The sequence below is a fragment of the Heterocephalus glaber genome, unplaced genomic scaffold, assembly GCF_053883595.1.
Source record: "Heterocephalus glaber isolate CG9 unplaced genomic scaffold, H.glaber_assembly_v1.0 deba00001498, whole genome shotgun sequence".
Lineage (NCBI taxonomy): Eukaryota > Metazoa > Chordata > Mammalia > Rodentia > Bathyergidae > Heterocephalus > Heterocephalus glaber.
Window position 1 is genome coordinate 6,344,007 of NW_028258321.1, and position 16,521 is coordinate 6,360,527.

Genomic DNA, 16,521 nt, shown 5'->3' on the forward strand with positions numbered 1-16,521 from the left:
AACAGCTGGCAAGGAAGGAGACACAGTCAGGCTTTTTTGTTTTCATTTGTTTGTTTGTTTTTATTTTGTCTGGGATGTGTGGGAGTGGGTAGGTTTGAGGCACAGAAGACAGGATTGCAGATTGCTTCTGTATTGTTTTCCTGGCAAGGGGAGAAGGCACAGGGACACTATGAGGATGGGCACAGGAGCGGGACTCACCGTGGACAGATGTCTTAGGTGTGAGCACAGGGCAACTGAGAAGTGTTGTGCTTAATATTCATTTGCAGAAATCTCTTTGGAGCCGCACTGTTAACCTAGAACCTGGCGGTCACTCTGATTGAGATTGCTTGGGTTTAGCGGTCTCCCCCACGAAGGATTGCCAGGCGGAGAGGACATCTCGAGAGGTAAATGTTGTCACTGTCAGGAGAGGATGGAGAAGCTGCACTTTTGTTTGAGTATCTAAAACAGAAAGTACTTTTTTTTCTCTTCATGAGTTTTCCTCCCCCCCTGGGGCGGAAGTTCAGAGGGTTCTAAGGCACAGCTACTGCATCTGGGACCAGTGGCCCCCGGGCAGTGTTGTTTCAAACAGATATGTGGCTCACCCGAGTTGACCATAGATGCCAGCAGCCTGAGGTAGAAGGGGACCCATGTTTTTATCTGTCAGTTGAGCAATGTGATAGAGAAATCACCAAGTGGGAATAAATTTGGAACACTAAGATACCAGTTTTAGTCACATTCCTCAATTTAATTGCTATTTAAGAAATGGCAAAAAGAAGTAGTTTTTGGTTTTTTTTTGGTATGGGGGATTGAACTCGGGTCCTTGCGCTTGCGCAGCAGGCAGTGAAACCACTGAGCTAAATTCCTGGCCAAGAAGTAGATTTTTAAAAGCCTTATATGAGCAGATAGATGGACGTGTTGGCTGGGAAGTGCTTTCTCTGGACACACTGCCCTTGTCTGCTTTCTGGGGGTGCTGGAGTTTGGACTCAGGACCTCTGTGAGGTGAGTGCTCCATCCCTGAGCTCTGTCCCTGGTCCTTCATCTGCTTTTTAGAAGACTTCAGATAGAAGACCCAAAAGCACAACAACAGAAGCAAAAATAGACAAATGGGATTATATCAAGCTATGAAGCTTCTAGTAGTAAAGGAAACAAAATGAAGAACCAACCTGCAGAACTGGAAGAAACACTTACTCATTTGAAAGGATTAATGTCTAGAATATATAAAGAACTCAAAAAACTTAATGAAATAATCCAGTTAAAAATGGACAGGGCCGAGCGTGTGCTCAGTGGTAAAGCATGTGGTTAACACGCATGAGGCCTTGGGTTCAGTCCCCAGTGCAAAAAACAAACAGAAAACAAAAGGCAAATCATCCAAGTAGACACTTCTTAAAAGAAGAAATACAAATAGCCCATAAATATATGAAAAATGCTCAGTATTTTGCTATCAGTAGCAATCAAGAAAATACAAATCAAAGGCTCAATGAGATACTATCTTATCCTAGTTAGAATGGCTATTATCAAAGGACATAAAGTCTAACAGGAAAAAAAAAGGGAGAGAAAAACGTTATTGTAACTCAGCATGGTCATTGTATCTATACCTTGGTTTAGTATAATTGTTTTATATTTTTTTTGGCCTGTTAGTCTGGCATTTAATTTGTATTTATGATAGTTAACTTGATAAAGCCATAAAATAAATAAATAAATCTGATGCTGGCAAAAAAAAAAAAGGGAAAACATTTTAAAAACGAGGGAAAGGCAAAAAAAAGAATTGATATGTGTTACGTACATGTATAGTGTCAATTCTTCTCAATGAATGTAATCATTATGTACTGTAAACATACTACTAAAATTGTTTTTAAAAAGACAGCTCGCCAGGCTCATGCATATAATCCCAGCTACTTGGGATTGGGAGGCTGAGGCAGGAGGATCTCAAATCTGAGGCTAGTCTGGGCAACTTAAACTTTGCCTCAAACTAAGAAATAAAAGGGGTTTGAAAAAAAAAAAAAAGAAAAAAAAAGAAATAAAAGGGGTTTGGTATGTAGTTCAGTGGTAGAGCACCTCTGGGTTCAATTCCCAGTGCAACGAAAAGAAAAACAAAGGGGGAGGTGTGATCACAAATGCTGGAGAGGATGTGGAGAAAAAAGAACTCTTCTCTTTTAGGTGCTGGGGATGGAATCAAGGGCTTCACTCCTGCTAGCCAGGAACATTACTGCAGAACCACATCCCTAGCCCTGACTAGAGAGCTCTGATTGTTGTTTGGTACTGCAATACTGTGGTACTTCCTTTGTTTTGAGGAAGGTTCCACCTAGAGTAGTGATGGTGACCTGTTAGCGCTTTCAGTGATCCAAACAGCTCCCTGCAGCACGAGTGCCACAGGTTCGCTAGAACTGACCTAGAGCCTTTGCACACAGCTACATTCCCTGGTCTCTCTTTAAAAATAAAGTTTGTTTTAAATTTTGAGACAAGGTCTTGGTGAATTGAAAAATTGCCTCAGCTTGTGATCTCCCTTCCTCAACCCTCCTGAGGTGCTGGAATTATAAGCATATGCCACTATGCTTGGCTTGAAAGAGAACTCTTAAAACACTGTTGCAAGAATGTAAATTACTGCAGCCATTATGGAGATCAGCATGAAGGTTCATCAGAAAAAATAAAAAGAGGGCCGGGGATTTAACTCAGTGGTTCTGCCGCCTGCCTTGCAAGCGCAAGGTCCTGAGTTAGATCCAAAAAGAAAAAATAAAAATAGACCTACTGTAAGATCTAGCTATCCTACTCCTGGATATATGACCAGAGGAAATGAAATCAGCATTTCAAAGAGGTACCTTTAGTCCCATGTTTATTGCAGCCTATTCACAGTAGCCAATGTATGGAATCAACCTGGGTTGGATAAATGGGTTTTTTTAAAATGTGGTACACACACACACACACACACACACACACACACACACACAGTGGAATAGTATTCAGCCATAAAAAATGAAACCCCAACATTTTCTGTGAAATGGGTGGAACTGGAAGACTATATGTTAAGTGAAGTATCTAGACACTGTACATGTTCTCTCTTGGATTTGGAAGCCAAAGAAAAGTCATTCTGAACATAGAATGGTGATTATTAGAAGCTGGGGTAGGGAGAGGGATAGAAGGAGACTAGGAGGGTAGATAATGGGCACCGAAAGACAGATGGAAGGAGAAGTTCGAGTGTCCGCAGCATGGTATGATGACCATAGTTTGCAGTAACCCATTATGTATTTTATAAAGAACTAGGAGAGAGGTGCTCAAAGCCTCTAAATGTGGAGAGATGGTAAGGAGCCTGGCTGGTACACACGCCTGCAGTCCTGGCACTCGAGAGTAGGCCAAAGGGTCAAGAGTTCAAGGACAGCCTGGGCTACCTAGCAAGTTCAAGGCCTGGTCTCCGTAGTGATGCCCTGTCTCGAAACCAGCCCTCCTCCCCCAAAACAGGAATCTAAGGAAACAAAAATGCTAGTGGTCCAGCTACCCTGATTTGATTAATGTACACTGTCTACATGTGTTGAAATAGTATAACGTACCCCATAAATAAATGTAATAGCTATTTTAATAAAAATAAATGTACATAAAAGACTTCAGTAGCCTTATGGGTTTCTATAAAACTACTTTGCTTTCATGTAACTTAATTACATTTTGAATAGTTTCTTGATATCTTTTTTTTTTTTTTTCTTTTAAAGCCCTGATAAATCTGCTGAAGTTCCTTATGTCAAATGAAACTGTACTTTTGGCCAAGCACAACATTTTTACATTAGCCCTCATGGTGAGTAAAAAAATAAATATTTCTTTTCTGAAGCCATATGCTAAGGCAGAAATGATCTGGTTTGAAGCAGAGAGACTAGGCTATAAAGGGAACTAGGCTACATTTTCCTTGTGGGTCGCATCTTAGGCTGGTGCTCCTCACTCTCATCTGTGTGGGAAACCTGGGACCCTTTGTCCTTCATGAGATGACAGCTGGGTAGGCACAGGCGGATCTCTGTGTATGAACGGTGAGCTTGGCCCCAGCTGGAAGACCACTCTGCCTCAGTCCCGTAACAAAGCCTCTCGAGGTGTCCCGTCAGAGGAGTTGGTCCGTCATGCGGCTTTCAGTTTCTGAGGGACATTACGGATGCCTGTTACCTGGCTGGATGTTTGGGTCAGAAGGAAGGCATTGTGGCTTTTGACTATCTTCTCAGGATTACCCAATTCAGGAATATTCGCCATGGAGGGGAAAGGTCCTGATTGGTAGCATTTGCTGACTCCTGTTGTGGAGCTCTGTCTGGCACAGCCGGCTCTCAGCTGTCAGGATGGCATCAGAGCCTTGCAGTGAAGTATGCAGCACTGCACCGGGCTGTGGTGCTCCCACTGTGCAGGTGCAGGAGGCCCAAAGTGGTTGGGGCACAGGCAAGAGTGGAAGATGGCAAGTAACTAGGAAGTGATGTGTTTCGAACATTTAATCCCTTAATTGTAATGTAATTTCTTTAATAGTTTATATGAGTGGATTTTTAATAATGGCTGTGTTTTGTAACTGGCTTATGGAATCCTTGAAATTTTGATGATCCAGTTCTTGTAAGCCAGTTGGACTGTGGCATATCACTGGTGGCATTTTTTTGGTCTTAATAGCCTGACGCCTGTTTGTGAACTGTTGCTTCTTTTTAAGATTGTGAACCTGTTTAACATGTTTATCACATATGGTGACACGTTCCTGCCGACCCCTAGCAGCTATGATGAACTTTACTATGAGATCATTCGCATGCACCAGAGCTTTGACAACCTCTATTCCATGGGTAAGCCCTTTTCTTTTTACTCTTCTTTCTCCATCCCCTGTCTGTTTTTTGACAATAAGAGGAAAATACTACAAAAGTTTTCCTCTAGTTGGTTGGTGCTGCTCCTTGGCACAGAAATGTAGTAGTCTCTTCTCAAGCAAATAAAAAAGCATATGCAAGCCCTTTGCATGCAGGAACTCAGATTTCTCCTCAGTGGAAAGCTGCTTAGCAACCCTTTGTTGATGTGAGAGAGGGAGAAGAGAGAGGCCTTCGGATTCAGCGAATGCCAGTGAGACGGGCTGAATGAGTGGGTGGGAACTGATAGTAACAAATAGGAGAGCTTTGATCCCAAAGATTTGAGAACGTACAGAATTTTTTTTTTTTTTCTTACAATAAAAATCTTTTTTCAGGTTTGGTCAGTACAGGTAAGACATACTGGAGTCACAGAGCAGTATGCATTAACAGGATACAACAGTTCATAAAAACTGAATAACTATGCACACAAATTTCTTAAACATTCAATTACCTAAAGAGAAAATGCACAGATGTATGGTGGGAAAAACTGTATCTAACATGGAAGCTACTATAGGACTCCATCAACAAATCCGACTTTTAGTGATGAAAACTACTGTACTGGGTACTCGGAAGTCATAAACCTGCATCTACTCTAACAGTCTGAATGGTGCAGAAGTATATAACAGCATGATGGGCCGGGGAGTTAGCTCAGTGGTTCTGCTGCCTGCCTCACAAGCGCAAGGTCCCGAGTTCGATCCCTGGTACCAAAAAAATAAAACCAAAAGAACAATAACAGCATGAATAAGAATGCCCTTACACAGCACAGGTTCTAGAGACAGAGACATCATTGTCTTATACTTTAAGGAAAGATTTCCATTTACAACTTCACATTAACTCATATAAAAATAACTTGATCCTACACAAAATGTCCTTTTAGCAACATTCAAAGAAATTAACTGGTACAATTTCCATTGTGGCAGAGGTACTGAAGGCCCCCCCCCCTGCAACAAACAAACAAAACAAAAACACACCCACAAAAAGGGAAGTTGTGGCGAAAGTATGCATTAATTTTCTGGACAGTATCTTCTCCCAAATTAAATGACACTGTATAAAAATTTGCTAGAAAAATATTACAAAACTGAACCCTGTCCACTTACACTTGAGTCCAAGCCATTCTGAACATGGCGGGAGCCCACAGTTCGGTTACTTCCCCACTCACTGCTTTCACTTCTTGAGGGTCATGATTGGAGTCTGTCATTTCAGTGGTGTGACAGAGTTCTCACTGCCCATGGGAGAGTCTGCACTTTCATACCCCACTCTTGAGTTGGTTTACTTAACCACTAACTCCTCTGCAGTTCTCTCCCCTGAGCTGTTGGAGGCCTTATTACCATTCCCTGGAGAAGAAGGAAAGCCATCCTCAGTTGTGTTCCCCTCCCTGTAAAATCCAGACCCAGACGTCCTCTGACTGGAGGGGCCGCATTACATGGTCCATTTGCCAGATGACTACAGTCTTTACTTGTGGCCTCCACCTGTTCTACAGGTTCAGAAGATGTAGTCCTGCTGGTGCTTGAGGCCAAGGCTTGAGACCGCTGCTGTTGGTACAGAGCCAACTGCTGGCGAGTCTCCTTCAGTTGCTGCTGAAGAACTAAAATGGTGCTCTGTGTTCCCTCTACTGCTTCGTCAAGTTGAATGATGAAGTCATTCAGTTCTCCCTGACTGCTCTTAAGCTCCTCACTGTATTTCTTCTGTAGAGCCAACCCTGCTTCAAGCTGTGCAGTATGGCCCCGGGAAGGCTGCCTTCCCAGCTCCTGGTTCTCTGGGATAAGCACTTGACACTTCGCTGTGAATGTTTTGCCTATTTGGCTCTCAGGCATAAACTTCCAGGCACTCAGTTCTTTTTGGGCTTGTTCCAGTTTGTCTTCAGTCTGTTCCAGTTCACCTTTCATTTTTAGGAAAAACAAGTTGATTGCTGGGTCTACCATGGTTGATCTCAGTTGGGCAACACTTGGTTGCTGGACTTGCTTGCGGTACTGGATTTGAATAGTACACTCTTGCATCTCTTGTTCCTTGGTTGCTAGTTGCATTACAAGGATGTTTTCAGGCCGAGGATTTAGCTCAGTGGTTCCGGCGCCTGCCTTGCAAGTGCAAGGACCCGAGTTCAATCCCCGGTACCAAAAAAAAAAATTACAAGGATGTTTTCCCTGTATGCAGACTCTCGCCGTTGCTGCTTTAGCTTTTCTTCAGATTCCCATAAGCCAGTTACATCATTTGAGTTAAGATCTGTGTACTTGCCCTTCCAAAAGTTGAATATATGCTTCATATTGTTTCTGTCTCAGAATTAACTCATCTCACGCCATAACTTTGAAGTCTGTTTCACTCAGTTGAACCTTTTTGGGAAGAGGTTCTTTGTTGGTCATCTTGAGTCCTCTGTAGACCCCAGCTCCTGAACCTGCTGCACTCCTTCCATCGTACCCTGTCACTCCTCTTTATTTCTAAAGTACAGAATTTTTTTTTCCATTTAGTTTATTGGTACATTTTAGGTATACAATACAGTTACATTCATCATTGGGATCTTGTACCTGTACATGACGTATCTTTGTTCTTACTTTTTTTTTTGGTACTGGGGATCGAACTCGGGTCCTTGCGCTTGCGAAGCAGGTGGTGGAACCACTGAGCTAAATCCCCAGCCCCCTTTGTTCTTACTTTTTACCCATTCCCCTGCCCTCCCTTCACCACCTCCACCCTTCCCTATTTACAAAGACTTTGTTTCCATTTTTTTTTACTTTTCTCATATTTTTTATTTTCCCTTCTTTCCTTTCCCCTTCCCCTCCCACTTCCCCTATTCCTTTAAACATTTTCTTCCTGTTTCACAATATCAGTTGTACATTTTGATTCTTATTTACATCTAAAGTACAGATTTTTTTGTTTGTTTTTTTTGTGGTACTGGGATCGAACTCTAGACCTTGCGCTTGTGAGGCAGGCGCCGGAACCACTGAGCTAAATCCCCGGCCCTAATGTACAGAATTTTTAAGGGGTCTTAGTGTATCTGTGTATTTTTAGCATAATTTACAAGAAGAAATGGGCATTAGATAAAAACTTTTTGATAATTAGCTCACTGAAAATTTTACTCTGCAGCCATAGTGAGTATAGTTACTTCTGGAAGAGGTCATAGTCCCTGCAAGTTTGAGAAAAGCACCTAGTGAGTCCTACCTGGTGTTTGAAAGGTAAGAAAAGATTTTTTTTTCCCCTGCTACTGGAACCCAGGGCTTTTGCACTGAGCCACATCCCCAGCCCCTTTTTAATTTTTTTATTTTGAGACAGGGTCTCACTAAGTTGCTAAGTTGCCCAGGCTAGGCTTGAACTTGTGATCCTCCTGCCTCAGGCTCCCAGGGTGCTGGGATTGTAGGTGTGGGCCATCCCCAGCTCGTAAAGATTTTTGTAGATCACATAGAAAAAGAAAATCACTCAATAATACTTTAATTTTAAAAACTCATAGTAGACTTTATTGAGATATAACTGACATAATGAACTATCCATGCTTGGATTACACAACTTTTGATAAGGTTTGACATTTTTTATATATATATATATAGTAAAACTGTGAGAGTGATCACATAACAAACATGTCCATCACCTTCTGCAAGCGTCCTTGTGCCCCTTGAGTCCTCCTCTCAGGTCCTTCTCCCCATCTCCACCTGCCATGTCCCACCCCTGGGCAACCATTGCACTGCTTTCTGTCACTGTAGACTAGCTTGCTTCGCCTCTCATAATGAGAATGTTCATAAAAATCTCAGCCTCTGCTTGGGACTCCTGTATCACGAGAAGAAAAGGGGATTGGAACAGATACCAAGAAAAAGAATAGGATTGACTGAGGGTAAAATAAATTTTTCTAATAGACTTCAGTTTTGGGAGGACTGGAGGAAACCTTTTTTTTTTTATTTGTACCGGGGATCGAACTCAGTACCTTTCGCTTGTGAGGCAGATGATGGCACCACTGAGCTAAATCCCTGGAGGAGGAAAACTTTTTAAGAGAGCCATTTATAACTTTGCCACTGCAATGCCTTAGATGGTGAGACCAGGGCCTTGTATTAATGAGATGTTTTCAGGGCCGGGGATTTAGCTCACTGGTGCTACGCCGGCCTCACAAGCACAAGGTCCTAAGTTCAGTCCCCTATACTGCAAAAAAAAAAAAAAAAAAAGATGTTTTCAATTCAAGTATCAGAAAACTGATTTTAGCTCTCCTAAGCAATAGGAAAATTAGTACAATTTAAAGAACTCCTAAGGAAAGACAATTCTAGAGTGACATCATCAGGTCTTTTCTTATTTCTTTGCTTTCTCATTCAGAATAACCGCTTTAGTATAGGTCAGTTCTCATAACGATAAATTTCAGTTGTCACATCAAACACGTTTCTCTTTTTATTTTATTTTATTTTTTGGTACTGGGGATCAAACTCGGGTTCTTGCGCTTGTGGGGCAGGCAACGGAACCACTGAGCTAAATCCCCAGCCCTCTTTTTATTTTTTTAAATAGTTATTATTATTATTTTGTTTGTTTGGTTTTTGGTACTGGGGATCAAACTCGGGTCCTTGCGCCTGCACAGCAGGCAGTGAAACCACTGAGCTAAATCCCCAGCCCTTGTTTGTTTTTTGAAACACAGTCTCCCTATGTGGCTAGGATGACTTTGAACTCACTATGAAGCCCAGGCTGGCTTTGAACTCACAGGGATCTTCCTGCCTCAGCCTCCTCAGTGCTGGATTACAGGCGTGCTCTACCACACCCAGCTCTCTCCTTTTTGCAGTACTGAGGATTGAGCCCAGAGCCTCCGCAATTAGCTGTATCCTCATCCATCCCTTTTTAATTTTATTTTGTGACAGGGGTTCAGGTTGTTGGGTTTGTTTGTTAGTTTTGCAGCACTGGGGATTGAACCCAGGGTCTTTGCATTGAGCTACATCCTCAGTCCTTTTAGTTTTGAGACAGGGTCTTACTGAGTCACTAAGTTGCCCAGGCTAGGTTTGAACTTGTCATCCTCTTGCCTCAGCTGCCCGTGGTCCTGGGATTGTAGGTGAGAACCACTATGCCTGGCTGAGAAAAAGTTTTTTTTTAGTTAAGTCTTTTGAGGCATAATTTACATATACAATAAAATTCATCTTTTTGAATGTACAGTTCTGAGTTTTGACAAATGCATATAGTAGCAAAATTATCACAAAAATCAAGATATGAGTTTTATCATCCCAAAAATTCTTGTGCTCTTCTGAAGTTACCTCCTCTGCGCACCCCTGATTCCAAACAACCACTGATCCATTTCTATGGGTTGATTTTTGTTTTCTTTTTTTTTGGTACTGGGGATCGAACTCGGGACTTTGTGCTTGAGAGGCAGACGGCAGAACCACTGGGCTATATCCCCGGCCCTCGCTTGATTTTTCTTCAGCTTATGGGTCAAAGACATTCTGATTTTTGTGATGTGAATGCTGGATTTTTGTGGTGTTCCTGTATATAAGATTGAGCATTGTTCTGGCATGTGGTAATATGTGGAATCAGTTTGATGTTTTCAAGGTTTGCTTTTAAGGGTTGAGGGCAGGTCAAGAGCAACATTTACTGTTGGCTGCCTGAGCCCCATGATAGTGCCAGCACCTATCTGTAGTGGCTACCTGTTACCCCAGGTCTTTCCACTCTCCGGTGGAACACACACTGTTTTCTTAGTGGAGCCCCTTGAGCTCCTCAGTTCCTCCTTTCTAGTGGTTCTTTGCCCTCAGTCTTGGGTAGTTTCCTTTTCTCTATGCATAGGTCAGTGCTCAGCAGGAGAAGGGGACCCCTCTGCAGATCCCTGGAGCTCTCAGCATTCTCTTTGCCAGCTCCAGGCCCTGTTCCTTCTAGATGCCTTGGACTCTCCCAAGTTGATCTCTCCATCTTTGCTTGGCCCGGTATTTTGTTCAGATTCTTCCTCCCTGCCCAGCAGCCTCGAGACTCCTTCAATCATGAGCTGGTTCTGGTCACCACAGATGCATCTTGATTTTTTCCCCTTCTTCTGGGGATTACAGCTCTAAACTGCTTGTTGTCTGGTAACCATTGTTTAATATTGTTTAAAGGAGGAGGGTAAAGGATGTTTTGTTAGCTCATTGTGGATGGAACAGGAAGATATCTCATCACGGGTGAGGCACACTTGTGATGTTCCTGTGACTTTACAGCAGTAAAGTCTGCGACATAGAAGGAAACTTCACAGACACTGCTGTCAACCATACCTGACATGTTTTGAGCTGTTTATCATGAAAAAAAAGAAAGATAATTACTAATACTAAAGAAAAAGCTTGGGTAAAAACTTTTAAGTCTTATAAACTCTCAATTCTAGTGCTATAATTGTTTTCATTGTTGTGTGTTGGCCCACGGGTATGCATAGTTCACACAGTTGTAATCATGGTATCCTTCTAGTTTGCTTTTTGTAACCTACATATTATACATTTTTTAAGTTTTCTTAAGTCTCTTTTAATAACTCCATAGTATGTTATTTTGTATACCATAATTTCATAAATAAATGATTGCTTTAGTTTAAGGCATATAGGGTATTTTGAAATAATTTTGTGTTTAAATTTGATAGTTTAGAAAAGAATCTAAAAAAATCAATGTTGTTTCCAGAGGAAATGCATTGATAAGGTCATCTGGGTCCCTGTTACTAAGGAACAAAGCTGACAGGATGTTTTGGAGAAATGATCCATGAACCGAGTGAAGCACCTCTCTGAAAATGTGAGGAGGGGAAATTCAGCCCAATTCCATAAATATTTAGGTCCCTATCATTAGAAAACTTACGGTCTAGTAGAGGATCCAGTAAAAAACCAACACATCTAAATAATTGATTTAAAAAAGACATGTTTGACCTGCTGAAATAATTTTCTTCCTTACATGAGTAAATTTGCATACACATTGAGTAAGCCTGATTTTGCACTGCAGAGCGCTAGCTCGGAACCGTCCCAAGTCCCCTGCACTGAGTCTTGTAAATTGGAAAAGCAGCATTCTAACGGTATATTTTTACTAAGGCTTTCATCTTGCCTTCTCTGTCATAAAACCACATGTATTTATAAAACTGAGGCATTGCTAGAACAAACACAGATCTGCCAAATGAGTTTGTTTCCCTGTCACAGCCACGGGCCCTCCTTCTGATAGAAATACTGCTGCTGCTGTTCTTGCTTGGGAATTGTGGGTCGGGAGCAGATGGTGATGATACTCAGAGGTGAAGTTCCTGTCCAAACATTTTCTTTTTTTTTTGATACCAGGGATCGAACTCGGGTCCTTGTGCTTGCAAGGCAGGCGGTGGAACCACTGAGCTAAATCCCCGGCCCCTGTCACACATTTCTTAATGTTGAGTCCTCTTTCCTTCCTTTGGGACTATCTAATTCATTCATTCATTCATTCATTCATTTGGGAGGCACACTATTAAAATTAACCTTTGTGGCACCAGGGATTTAGCTCAGTGGTTTCGCCACCTGCCTTGCAAGCGCAAGGACCCGAGTTCGATCCGCGGCACCAAAACAAAACAAAAATAACCTTTGTGATGGACACTAGTCACAAGAGTATCGTGTATATTAACTCATTTAATTCTCACAGTGATCATGTCCTATAGGTATTGCTGTTATTTTCCAGTAGGTGGCAAGGGGCCTGCACCTGACCCCTGACAGCTGGCTTCAGAGATCATGCTCTTTACTCACTTCTGTGCATAAGCACAGGTTCTTGGAGTTCTTCCCTCCAGGTCAGATTACTGCTCTGTCACTTACAACTTGAGCAAATGACTTCAATCAACTACTTGTGTTCTGTTCTGTAAGACAAGTAGTTTTTTCATCTGTATGTTATGTTACATATAACCTGTGTCTAGTGCACCTGGCACTTACATAGATAATTCTCCACATATTTACCGCTTAATAACTGGCCAGTCATTAAAAACATACACTTGAAGTGACCAGCAAGGGCTTGCTTTTTTAAGGAGCGCTCTAAATAACACATTTTTTTTTTTCGGTACTAGGGATTGGACCCAGGGCTTTCATATTCAGCTACATCCTCATCCCTTTTTATTTTTTATTTTGAAACAGAGTCTTACTAAGTCACTAAGTTGTCCTGGTGGACTTGAATTATTATGATTCTCCTGCCTCAGCCTCCCAGAGTGGTAGGATTATGGGCATACACTTCCAGGACCAGCTGCATAGTTACTTTAATGTGTGGCCCTAGAGATCATAGCTCGTGGAGGATGTATCCTTTTTTTTTGTATTTTTATCATCTCTCCTCCTGTGGGTAATTGGAAAAGAGATAGAATTTGGTTGGACAGAGAAAAGTCTTTCTGTTGATTCATTTTGCAGGTCACACAATTAAGTCAGAGGAGCAACAACAAATTGGTCCTTGACTGAAGCATGATCATCCTCTAACTAGAAAGGTTATTTGTCCTGTTTGTCTGAGTTCACCCCTTTAGGTTCAGAAAGATATATGTCCAGCAGGAAGGGACACTGACCTAGCCAGTCAGTTCCACTCATTTAGGCCTGACCACTAGGGCAATAATGAATACAACACACAAATTTCCCTCACATTCCTACGCTATTGTAACGTTTATTTTTTTTATTTTTTATTTTTTGTGGTATTGGGGATTGAACTTGGGTCCTTGCACTTGCCAGACAGGCAGCGGAACCACTGAGCTAAGTCCCCAGCCCCCTATTGTAACTTTTAAATGAATGTTAAAAACTAAGTGTTGGAACCCTGTTAGCACAGTGTGGGGTAGAGATGTTGGAAGGACCCCAAGGCAAAGAAGTGGAGTATTTTGATAGAAAGTAAGGAAGTTAGAGAAAAATTTCCAGAGAAAATTGTTGAATGAGTTCTATAAATCCTTATATTTTTCTGTGAGCTGAGGATGTTTTTAAACAAAGATTGGCATGGCTGTTGTTTGGTTATTCTTATAGTAGTATCCTCGGATGTGTCTTTATTCTTCATATTTGTGTTTTCTATGAGGAGTTTGACAAATCTGTGTTCTTTCCTTCTGTACAGTACTGAGGCTTTCTACCAATGCAGGCCAGTGGAAGGAAGCAGCTAGCAAGGTGACCCATGCTTTGGTTAATATCAGGTAAGGAATGAAAATTTCTGTCTTTCAGAGTTCCATGGCTCATCCTTAGTTATACTGTACCTTTCAAGTAGAATGCACTGAACAGCACTATTATTTTAAGCCTTGATATCTGTAGGAGTGGAAGAAATTGTTGTACTGGATCAAGAAAAGCAGAAATACACAGGGCTTTCATTTTGCCGTATTAAAATAGCTCAAAGTGCTGGCTGTTCTGTGAATCTTCTATCAAGAGTTGGTTGCAAGCCCTTTTCAGGCATATTAGCTGCCAGCATATTTTCTATGTATAAGCTATGGGAAGGCTTTTCTCTGAGGATTTCTTCTGCTGTTTGCAACTTTCATGCATGACTCATGGGAATCTAGAACTTTGACATTTTACTTGTGGCCTTTTCTGATTGTGGTAAACAGAAGCAGGTGGAGACCCTGGGGCTAAGCCATCCTGGTTTACTTAGGAAAGATCAAGACACTTACAGATACCTCATGTGTCAGGCCTGGAGTTGGTCAGTCTTGAGGAAGCTCTTTTAGGATCCTCACAGCAGTGAGCCGTCAGGGAATGAAGAGGGGACTTGAGTACTATGAAACCTCTAACTATGACTTTTCTTTCATTCTTTACTTCCTTTTTGCCTGTGATTTTCCATTTTCTCAACAGTTATTAAATTGGTTTTGTAAACAATTGAAAAAATTAACATTGAGTAAGAGGCAAAGCCAACAGATGGAGAATTTGATTTAGCTCCAGATGTAAGCCTTGCCAGACATTCTCGTAACAGTGATGCACATTTACAACTTGGTATAGATTCTAATGTGTAACAGAGCTGGGATGTGATGTTTGTTTCTGTAGGTATTTTTTTTTCTTTCTCTTCCTTTTAAAGGCAAAGTGTCCTGTCAGTGATTGGCACATGTGGGAATAAGAGGCAAAGTGTGAAATGTGTGTGTTTAGGAGGGTTTGGGTGAGATGTGCTAACAAGATTGTGGTGAAGGTTGGCCTGCCTTACCTGTCCCCAGAGACATTTTGTAGCAAACACAATTTTATGAATCTCACAAATAAATGCATATCTGCACATAGCAAATAATCCAGACACTGTGGTAAGGCTTTGTGATAAATGAATTTCTGCAAGAATCGGGAATTACAAACTGTTTTCTCCAAAATATCCCTTTGTGACCCAAGGGCAGAATAACAAATGTAGGTGTTTGAATGAAGCACAGGTTCTAGGGCAGAGCATGAAGTGCATATGGGTATAATTTCTTTCGGGTTTATTTATTCATGCATTTATGTAGACATTGCTCGTGGCTCCTTTTCAGCTGGAGCCTGTTTCCTTGACCACATTCCTCAATGCTTGTTTTGTCTCCTCCTTTGTTGCTTTTCCTTTCAGTGGTTTCTGGTTTGGCTGCTGTTTTCACTCTTCCTAAGGGCCATCAAGCAGCTGATTTAAACTCTTGGCCTTTCTTTTTCTGAGTAGCCAAGAAAGAACTGGGCTGAGCCTTGGAAAGATGCCTGTAATGTGACCTCTTCCTTCTCTCTGTACCCTTCTGTCAAGCTTTTACTTTCATTTCTCAAACTTCTCTGATGAGCTTGCTGCTCATCATTTTCACCCATCATTTTCACTGTTGTTAATGAATTATAGTATATGCCTAAAGTAGAAGAGACCAGTTCTCTTTTCTCCATTACTGGAAAAATGGGTTTGCATCTTATCACACTAAGCCCCCGATCAGGGAATAATACAGAAGTTTACCTTTGTTCCTTTCTGACATCTTTTTTTTTTTTTTTTTTGGTACTGGGGATTAAACTTGGGACCTTGGGCTTGCGAGGCAGGCGGTGGAAACACTGAGCTAAACCCCTGGCCCCTTCTGACATCTTTTAATTTACTCAGTGCCAGATTTTGTGCTGCTGTGTCACATTCTACTTCAATCTTCAAACTCTATAGAGTGTATTATACTTTTTAAAAAAAATTTCTTAAAATATGCTTTTTACCCCAAGGAAACTGAATCTTAAAGATACTGTGAATGCAGAAGGTCCTATAATTGTGTGGCAAAGCCCAGAGCTCTTTCTCCATACCATGGTTCCTCCTTCAGTGGGTTACAGCAAAGGCTGCTCCACAGGTTAGCAGAAAGATCAGCATGATGTATTGAGAGAAGCATGAAAATTTGAGTTAAAAAACTAGATTTTAAATTTTTGTCTCTACCATTTTATTACATGATCTTGAGCAAATTGCTTAGCTCTTTTATAAAACGGGACTGATGATGATAAATATTTCACAGAGTAGCTGTTATAATAATATTCAATGTAATGTATATCAAAGCTCTTATTAAACTATAAAGTTCTGGTCATTTCACTTAGCATAATGTCTTCAAGGTTCATTCATCTTGTAGCATATTTCAGAATTTCCCTCCTTGCTGGGGTGGTGGCATACACTTGTAATCCAAAAGCTTTGGGAAGCTGGAGCAGGAGGATTGCAAGTTCAAGTCTCACATGGGCAACTTAGTGAGACCCTATCTGAATGAATGAATAAATAAATAGAGGTTAGGGATGTAACTCAGTGTGAAGGCCCTGGGTTAAGGCCCCAGTACTGGCCAAACAAAAAAAGCTTCCTTCTTATTAAGCTGTATACTGTATAATTTTCCATTTTCTGCACATACCACATTTTGTTTATCTGTTCATCTGCCAAAAGACAGTTGCATTGC

At 41.4% G+C, this 16,521-nt stretch overlaps 1 protein-coding gene and 1 pseudogene across 11 annotated transcripts in view; one reads left to right on the top strand and one right to left on the bottom strand.

Annotated features, from left to right (window-relative positions):
- Armh3 (armadillo like helical domain containing 3) overlaps window positions 1–16,521 on the top strand; it is a 183,381-nt gene that overhangs the window by 80,696 nt on the left and 86,164 nt on the right. For 8 of the 10 annotated variants that reach the window (XR_015440664.1, XR_015440662.1, XR_015440663.1 and 5 more), the window contains 3 exons: window positions 3,678–3,760; window positions 4,637–4,763; window positions 13,773–13,848. Coding sequence is in view for 5 of the 10 variants with exons in the window: in XM_087185784.1 (XP_087041910.1) it covers window positions 3,678–3,760; window positions 4,637–4,763; window positions 13,773–13,848 (286 nt within the window). In the remaining 5 variants the exon portion in view is untranslated. The remainder of the gene's footprint in view (window positions 1–3,677; window positions 3,761–4,636; window positions 4,764–13,772; window positions 13,849–16,521) is intronic. The other 2 variants (XR_015440665.1, XM_087185787.1) reach the window with 1 other exon arrangement.
- On the bottom strand, window positions 5,874–8,931 carry LOC101705884 (pre-mRNA-splicing regulator WTAP-like; annotated as a pseudogene). The gene is made up of 2 exons (XR_015440667.1): window positions 6,952–8,931; window positions 5,874–6,850 (listed from the first exon to the last, which is right to left on the bottom strand). The product of XR_015440667.1 is annotated as a pre-mRNA-splicing regulator WTAP-like (transcript).